Here is a 9,757-nt window from a genome sequence, read left to right on the forward strand (position 1 = left end):
GCTTGACACAATAGATCTCAACGATTCTAAACGGGGGTGGTATCTCTTCAATCTTATCTTTTGCTGTCGAATTATGATGGTTGTTAACAATATAAAGTGAGAGAGAATGACTGAATAGTCTGTATATTGATGTGTGTGAAACAATGTACAAAAGAGAGCCTTATATAGGCTAGGTATGTGTGCAGTACAAGTAACATGTGTGTAGTACAAGTAATATAATGGGCTAAGCCCAATGGGCTAGTTTAGCCTAATCTATATACTAACATCCCACCTCGAACTCAAGGTGGGATGTTAGTATATAGATTAGGCTAAACTAGCCCATTGGGCTTAGCCCATTATATTACTTGTACTACACACATGTTACTTGTACTGCACACATACCTAGCCTATATAAGACTCTATTTTGTACATTGTTTCACACACATCAATATACAGACTATTCAATCATTCTCTCTTACTTTATATTGTTAACATGGTATTAGAGCCATTCCTCTGACTTCCTGGTTCCTGTGGACATCTCCGGCGTTCTTTCACTACCTTCGCCTTCATCTAATAGTCACTATCAGAAGCGAGTCACCGCCGTCATGCCCACAGCCCCTAAAACACTCGGATTTTGTCAGTTTTGTTGATCAAACTGCCAAAGCCAAGGCACAGATTGACAGATCATCTGATCCAGAGCAAAACCTAACAAAAATCTGCCAGAAACAACCTTCCACGCGCCGCCACGCGCAGTCTGAAGTTTCTGCCTCCACGCGCCGTCTCTCCTCACACGCTCCCCACGCACTAGTCCACGTGCCAGACCACGCGCCAGACCATGCGCCATACACGCACCACACGCACTTGCTCCGTTTCACGTACTGCCACGTCAGCCCTAGGGTGACGTCCCTGCCATGTCAGCACACTGTCAGCATCCTGAGCCGTTGACTTTGACTAGACCGTTGACCGTTGACTTTGACCAAAGTCAAAAATTTTCAATAGGACCTGTCTTGCTCAGTTTTTTGCGTAGGTTCCGATTTTGGGCTTCATTTCTGCATTTGAGGTCTCTAAATCTCATTTTTAGGTCATTTTTTTCATTATGGCTTAACAAAATGAACGAGACATCATACGTCCTATCACCATTGTGTTGGATGGTCCTATTAGCTATCATGCATGGTTTCAGAATATGACTGTCTTTCTCAAGGGTCGTAAACTGTGGAGATATGTGACTGGTTCAATTCCTAAGCCAATACCAAACCCTAAGTCCAAAGCCACAGCTGCTGAAGAATCTTCCAAGACTATAGTTACAATAGATGATTATGAAGAACGCCTAGAGGAATGGGAGAGTATTCAGAGTAAGATCTTGTCTTGGTTTATCAATACCTCTATTCTCTCCATTCATAATCTTCTTCCTCGTCTTGAGACTGCTGAGGCTGCTTGGAAATTTTTGGCCGATTGCTATAATTATACTAATGATTCAAGCTTGGAGTTCCACATTGAATCAAAACTTTATCAAATGCGCCAAGAGACAGGTCAGTCTATTTCTGATTTTTATTCTCAGACTTCTACTATGTGGGAACAACTCTCTGCTGCAGATCCTCCACTAGTGTGTTCTAAGGACATTGAGCTCTTTGTCAAATATCGGGATCNAATGCGCCAAGAGACAGGTCAGTCTATTTCTGATTTTTATTCTCAGACTTCTACTATGTGAGAACAACTCTCTGCTGCAGATCCTCCACTAGTGTGTTCTAAGGACATTGAGCTCTTTGTCAAATATCGGGATCGCCGTAAATTTATGCACTTTATGATAGGTTTGCATAAGGATTTTGAGCCTACTAGGGCTTCTCTACTTAGCCGGTCTCCTACTCATTCTCTTGACGCTGCAATCAAGGAGCTTATTTTTGAAGAGAACCGTCGGCCTACTCATCACATGTCATCATCTGATCATATATTGGCTACACCATCTTCACAACCTCCTATTGCTGCATTCGCTGCTCCTCCACAAATAAACTCTGGGCGTCCCATCTCTCAGTCTTCCAAAGATACTCGTTGCGAGTTTTTTCGTGCTAAAGGCCATGACATCTCAGTTTGTCGCAAACTGCAGAAATTTGTGCAAGAGCAGAATAAAGCTTCTCTTCTACGGGCAGCTGATGTATGTCCTTTAGATCCATCGGTTCCTACAGGTCCATGTTTGGCTTCCTCACTTACTACGGCTAATATTGAGGCAGTTGTTCAACAGGTTTTATCCCGCACTTCCACTGCCCTTTCTGTCACCTCAGGTAAGCAACCTTGGTTTTTTGATACTGCATGTTGTAACCATATGACTCCTGATGAATCCCAATTTTCTGATAAGGCACTCTTAGAACATCCAATCACCGTTTACACTGCTAATGGAACTCCTATGCCTGTTAGTCATAAAGGAACAATCTCTTCTCCTTTTTTATCCCTTAGTGACACTTTTCATATCCCAAAGTTATCCCTCAATTTGCTTTCTGTTGGTCAACTTTGTGAATAAGGCATAGATCTTCTATTTACTAATCATGTTGTGGATGTGCAGGATCCCCGGACGGGTCAAGTGCTTGGGACAGGCCGTAAGGTTGGTCACATGTTTGAGGTACTTGACTTGAAGATTCCTTCACAAGTTGTTTCTGCAGCTGCTACTACTGCCACATCCTCACCTAATCTATGGCATGCTCGTCTTGGTCATCCATCCTTATCTCGTCTTTAGTTGTTAGCCTCTCATGGTCATTTAGGTTCAGTTCAGTTTCAAAAATTTGATTGTACTTCTTGTCATTTTGGCAAACAAACAAAATTGCCCTTTAATAATAGTGACTCATTTTCTTCTACACCTTTTGATCATATACATTCTGATATTTGGGGTCCTACACCTGTTCCTACTAAGGGGGGATCGAGATATTTTGTCATATTTGTGGATGATTTTTCTCGATATACTTGGATTTATCTGCTTCACCATAGGTCTGAACTTGTGTCTATTTACCAAACATTTCATAAAATGATTGAAACACAGTTCAATCGCATCGTCAAAGTTTTTCGATCAGATAATGCTCAAGAATATAATGATAAATCTTTCCTATCCTTTTTAGACAATCATGGTACACTTACTTAGCGGTCTTGTCCTTACACCTCTCAACAAAATGATCGTGCAGAACAAAAACATCGTCACATTCTTGATGTTGTTCGCACCCTTCTCATTTCTGCCTCTCTTCCTAAGCGCTTTTGGGGTAAGGCTGCACTCACTACTGTATACACCATTAATCGTATCCCTTCACCAACTACACACAACAAATCACCATTTGAGCTTCTCTATGGTCAAACCCCCGACTACTCCCCTTTTTGGGTTTTTTGTTTGTGCTTGCTTTGTCTCTCTTCCTTCTCATAAACAAACAAAGCTCTAACCTCGTGCTCATCTCTGTTGTTTCCTTGGTTATGGTGTATCTCAAAAGGGGTTTCGCTGCTATGATTCCATTTCTCATCGTCTTCGTGTCTCTTGTCATGTTGAGTTTTGGGAACATCGTCCTTTCACGAGTCTTCAGCAGTTTCCTACATCCTCTTCCTCTGAGTCTCCCATTTTTACTGATCTTTCCCTCCCTCTCTATCTTGAACTTGTGGAGGTTCTTCAACATCGGCTGCCTTTCGAGACGACTCATCTTCGGTTCTGTTCTCAGCATATGACCCGCCTGTCTTGGATCCTGTGGTGCCACCCTCTCCTGAGTCTCCTGATGGTCCTGAACTTTGTCATTCCACTCGGGTAAGCATTCCTCCCCCTTATCTCTCTAATTATCACTGTTCTTTTGCCCTTGCCATCCTATGAACCTCACACCTATCGTGAGGCCCATACTGACCCTCTTTGGCAGCAAGCTATGAATAATGAACTAGATGCTCTTCATAAAAATCACACTTGGAATATGGTTGATTTGCCTCTTGGTCAGTCTGTAGTAGGTTGTAGGTGGGTTTACAAGATCAAGACCAAGGCTAATGGATCTGTTGAATGATACAAGGCTCGCCTAATTGCCAAGGGCTTTACCCTGGAGTATAGCATTGACTATGAGAAAACATTTGCTCCTGTTGCTCGCCTTACATTTGTCAGATGTCTTATTGCTGTGGCTGCTGTTCGCCGTTAGCCTCTTTATCAAATGGATGTGAAGAATGCATTCTTCAATGGAGACTTTCAAGAAGAAGTGTACATGCAACCACCCCCTGGCTATCCACACTCAAGCAGTCAAGTTTGTCGCCTTCGCCGTGCTCTTTATGGCCTCAAGCAGGCTCCTTGAGCTTGGTTTGAAAAGTTTAGCTCAGTTGTTGCTTAACAGTGTTTCACTTCTCTTCGTCCGAAGATCCTCTGTTGGTATCACTCTTATTCTTCTCTATGTTGATGATATGATTATTAATAGAGATGATTCTGCAGGTATCCCCTCTCTTCAGCACTTCCTTAGTCAGCATTTTGAGATGAAAGATTTGGGCACTCTCAGCTATTTTCTTGGGCTTGAGGTTACCTCATCCTCTGATGGATACTATCTTTCCCAAGCTAAATATGCTTCTAATCTTCTCTCCAAAGCCGGTATCACTGATAACAAGATTGTTTCCACTCCTTTGGAATACAATGCAAAGCTCACACCCTTGGATGGTGAACCTATATCTGATGCTACTCGCTATCGTCAGTTGGTTGGTAGTTTGATCTATCTCACTGTTACTCATCTAGATATTTCACATGCCGTGGGTATGGTTAGTAAGTTCATGGATGCCCCTCGTTCTGTCCACTATGCTGCTGTTCTTCGGATTCTACGATATGTCAAGGGCACACTTTATCATGGTCTACACTACTCCTCTCGGTCTTCTCTTGAGCTTCATGCTTATTCAGATGCGAAGTGGGCAGGTGATCCGACTGATCGATGCTCTATTACAGGTTTCTATTTCCTGTTAGGTAATTCTTTTGTCTCGTGGCATAGCAAAAAGGAGGATATTGTTTTCCGTTCCAGTACTGAGGCTGAGTATCGTGCCTTTACCGACACCACCTGCGAGCTTGTCTGGCTTCGCTGGCTCTTGGCTGACATGGATGCTCCACAGCCTACTACTACTCCTCTTTATTGTGACAATCGTAGTGCTATCTACATTGCTCATAATGATGTCTTCCACGAACGCACCAATCACATTGAGATCGACTGCCACATCACTCGCCAGCATCTCAAGAAAGGCAATCTCAAGTTGTTCTCTATCTCATCTGCTGACCAGCATGTTAATATCTTCACCCAGTCTCACCCGCCTAGTCGTCTTCGAGATCTTATATCCAAACTCCAATTGGCTTCCTCCTTGTCACCTCGAGTTTGAGGGGGGATGATAGTATATAGATTAGGCTAGATTAGCCCATTGGGCTTAGCCCAATATATTACTTGTACTGCACTCATGTTACTTGTACTGCACATATACCTAGCCTATAAAATGCTCTCTTTTGTACATTGTTTTACACATATCAATATACAGACTATTCAGTCATTCTTTCTCACTTTATATTGTTAACAGACAACAATCATATATTAGGTGTAGAATTCATATTCCAATTTTGAGCCAACAGTGTCTGGTATTCATTTTGGATTGGCTACTTGGGAGGGTAGACAGTGAAGTAAATCTGCACAAAACTTAACACAATGACAGAGGTTGCAATGATTAAACCGATAGCAGCCCATGGATTGGTAAAATATTTGTGAATGATTTCAGCCATCTAGGTCTTCATCTTGCTTTCGTAGTGATTTTCAATGCCATCTCTAACCACTTGGTAAATCTCTGTATTCTTTGTCGAGTATGTGGCAATCTCCTTAGACATTTTAAGCACCTCCTCATCACTGCCTAGATCGTCAATGAGAATACGCTTTGACCTCAGCTCTTTCAGTACATCTTCAGCATTGTCAATGAGTGAATTCAGGAAGCTGATGTAAGTTGTAACTGCTGAATCATTATAAGGAGCAGAAAACAGTTCAAAGGCTATCAAGTTTGTGTAGAATATTTGTGATTGATAATAAAGGTAAGTAGGAGGAAGCGTAAGCATTCCATATACGTAGTGTGATTTGAAATCAACATCTCGAAGAGAAACGGATTTGCTTGGTTTGAAGTGGATCCCCCTAGCTTTTAGTTCAGTAATTGAACGAAATGATTCCTTGAGTTTATTAGCTAAATGGAATGATTCAAGATAATCAGTTAAATCTTGATGGTACCTTCTCCAATTGCTTTTCCATATATTAGAAAAACGTGAACATTGATCATTTTGAAAACCACATCTGGATATTTCTCTTTGTAGAAGATCAAGGAGATGAACCGGTACTGGGTGCTCATTCTCATCTCCAGCTTCCTCTTTGTCATCCCCAATCCACAATTTTCCGGAAAACCCCCTTTTAAGGAATTTCTTTATTATTCTTAACCCTTCATTTTCTTGGTAATTAAAGCTCAGCAAAACTTGCAGAAGACTGAAAGGAAGTTGGTTCTCCAGCAAAAACATGTCCGGAAATATAAATCCTGATGTCAAGAAGCCTAGATGACCACATATCATTCTCAAGTTCTCCTCCCTCATACGTACCAAGGTTTCAATCATATATAGACAGAAACAACCGTCCTGAAGCATCATCATTGCAAATTTCTCATCATCGTATTGGCCCGTTGAATCAATAACATAACAGCTTCTAGCGTAGGCATTCGCTTCATGCCACAATTTTTGAGCTTTCTCTGCTGCCTGGAGTTCAGGTTTGCCATGGTGGTAAGGGCCGAAAGAAATAGTCATGGGATTATAATAATGCATGCTTCTTTTCTTCAGTCTCATCACTTGTGGGACTTTCGCAATAAGTACTTTCTGCCTCTGGTACCTGTTTTTGATTATTGGCATGCCCTCCTCATCCCGAATGGATCTTAGCTCCATAGGTGTGTTACTGCCCATGCTTATCCAACCAGCTATGTGTTCATTCCTTTCCCTTTCGTTGGTGATCTGCAGATCAACGACAGACTTTGTTACCATACGGTAAATTACTAATTAAATTATTAAATTCATTATTCTTTAATAATTTAAACTATTGGGAGAATTGAAAATAGGACATGCCATCGGAGCCACACTTTTCTATGGCACTCACTAGATTTCAAGCAGCCCACCACCAACCATGGCTTCGCTATAAGTCGTTGACTGCCTTTGACCACGGCTGGCAACCATTGTCTAGCCACTTTCGATCACTATGTTTCTTCGGATAGGGCACTACTTTACCACTATGTATGGCTCAGCCATTGACTGCAGTTGGGATACATTTTACCATTTAAGGCTCCTTAGTCACACAATTTAGCGATATATTCTTTTTTGGTTCCATCTATGCGAAATTCGTCAACTCAGTGCTTCATCACAGCGCAGATCAAGGTTGTTGTGCTTTCTCTTTGTCCAAAAAGCTAAGTAGTTAACGAGGTCTCATTTTTTTACTACTAAAAGGCAACAAGCCTTGTTTGTTGCCAGTCGTCTTTTGCCAATATTCCCCAGGCCACCACAGTGGAAATCCTTTGGCCATAATAGTAACTCTTTGGTCACTAGTGCAGCCATTCATCGGCCCTCGCAGCTAAAGGAACATTTGTTTAATCATTTAGGCCCCATTTAGTATGTCAACTCAAACACATGTTTTTAGTTTTTAAACAACATTACACGTATTTTTACATACTTTTTTACCTACATATATTTCCACACATATTTTCAAAAACAAAACACATGTTTTTAAATGCATGTACCAAACACCCCCTTAATATTTATAATAAGAAATACTTAAGTGTTCTTAATTTTAGTCCAACCAAGAGATTAACCTAAGTTAAATTTGGTTCCTATATATACCTTACTTAGAAGTTGTGGGGCCCGTGGGCCTGATAGCCTCGGCCNACCCACACTGAAAGACAAAAGAATCTCAGCCCTCCCCATCCACGACCTCTTCATACCACCACCGATCAGAGCTTAGACCCACCATCTTCTCCATCCTTCCAAAATAAAGAAACAAACTTTTCAATTCAAACAATACCCACAAACAATACCCATCAAAAATTTTAATTCAAACAATCTCCAAAAAAAACCTCAACCCAAAACAAACACAACCCCAACTGCATAAAAAACAAACCGAGTAAGATGTTTGTGTGTGGGTATTGCTGTTTTTCTTCTCCATTTCCACTGTTAGCACCATCATCTTAGTCTCAGACCCATAAAAAAAATAAAAAAAATAAAATCAGGAAACAAACTTTTCAATCAGAACAATACCCATAAAAAGTCTTTACAAATTTCACCGATAAAACTTAAGGGATCTATGAAAAATCAAACCTTGGGGTTTTCAAAAATCAACACCGATAAAATGTGGAGATCGACACTAGGTTGAGAAGGTGGGAGATCAACACTGGGTTAAGGGATCTATAAAAATCAACACCACTGGGTTGAGAAGGTGGGAGATCGGTGCCGATCAACGTCGCTACACGTTGGAGGATCAACACCGATCGGCGCCGCCGCTGCACCGATCAACAGTGATCATCTTCTATCTTAGCTGGGTATGGGTTTGTGTTGGGAGAGTAACAGGGCAATGGTGACTAAAGGAGAAGAAAATGAAATGAAAAGAGTTGAGGGAGGCGGGTAGGCTAACTATATTCACTAGCATGTGCTCAGGTAGTGGGTCTCACAAACAGTAGAAAAATTTGAGTGATGAGAAGTTGAAAATATGTGCCAAACTTGTGGGATTTAGAAAATTGGAGTATTTTAAGTGATGAATGATGAGTGAAAAAAAAAAAAAAAAAAACCAAACAACCCCTTAGTCTCTGTGTTTTAAAAGCTCTGTATTCGTGGTGTTGTTTCTCTGTTTCCTTGGGTATTTGTTTTTTTTTTTCATCATTTAGATGTATCCTTGGCGACCATGTTAGAGGCACAAAAGAATATTTTACAATTCTAACACGAGTCCACATACAGACATACTCATTTAGAAAGAAATCAAATGAAAGGGACAGCATTTAGCAGGGCAATGAGACCAATAACTCTTCATATTGAGGAGCCCAGCACTTTTAAGCCACAAGAAGGACTACCGACAAGAAGAGAAAAAAATCAGTTTGCATTGATTAGAATTGTCTTGTAAAATTATTCTAAAAAAAAAAAGAGGAAGAATTATCTTGTAAAATGTATTGAATTTTTATTATTTTGATAAATTCTTAGCTCAACATGATAAGGGAAATCAATTACTTTTGTTATATAATGTCTATTTTTTGTAATTTGCTTTTAGATATACAGTCTTAGACTATCGACTAAAAAAGTCCGGAATTACTTTATAACATTTATTATGATGCATTCGTTGAACGAAGGGGTAACAAAAGTTATTATTCCACAAAAATTTAGAATATGGCTCGTATTAATTAAGAAATCAAGCAAAAGCTAGAATAGTAATTCTAATTTTGCATCAATTCCTTCTTGCTTCAATAGGCTAGATGGGGTTTATCACTCATCACATGTCTCACTGCAAGAAATTCCGATCTCCGAATTCGATTTGGTTCTGTTTTTATAAGTGAATTATTTATGCCCTCGAGTCCAATCCAATGATGGTAGAACAATTATTCTTTTTCAAGTGTCTTTTTATGCATCTAATTTGTTAGGTGGTCATGGTGACGTTGAAAATGACTTTGTTTTTGGAGTATTGTTGTTAATGATTCAGCCATACTTAGGGTTTGTTTGGATATAACTTATTTTGTTAAAAACTAAAAACTTATTGCTGAAAANTCCCAATAGGTT

General features: G+C 40.2%; 1 protein-coding gene across 1 annotated transcript; it reads right to left on the minus strand.

Moving 5' to 3' along the window:
- Nucleotides 1-5,713: 5,713 nt before the first annotated feature.
- On the minus strand, nucleotides 5,714-6,994 carry LOC136070425 (UPF0481 protein At3g47200-like). Its single transcript, XM_065780367.1, has one exon. It carries the CDS (start codon nucleotides 6,992-6,994, stop codon nucleotides 5,714-5,716), a length of 1,281 nt encoding a protein of 426 aa, XP_065636439.1.
- Nucleotides 6,995-9,757: the final 2,763 nt, after the last annotated feature.

This window comes from Quercus suber, unplaced genomic scaffold (genome assembly GCF_002906115.3).
Source record: "Quercus suber isolate HL8 unplaced genomic scaffold, Cork oak 2.0 scaffold_233, whole genome shotgun sequence".
Taxonomy (NCBI): domain Eukaryota; kingdom Viridiplantae; phylum Streptophyta; class Magnoliopsida; order Fagales; family Fagaceae; genus Quercus; species Quercus suber.

What these genes read in the sequence shown, in the direction of transcription:
- LOC136070425 (XM_065780367.1), bottom strand. Translation starts at nt 6,994, where the DNA reads ATGGTAACAAAGTCTGTCGTTGATCTGCAGATCACCAACGAAAGGGAA.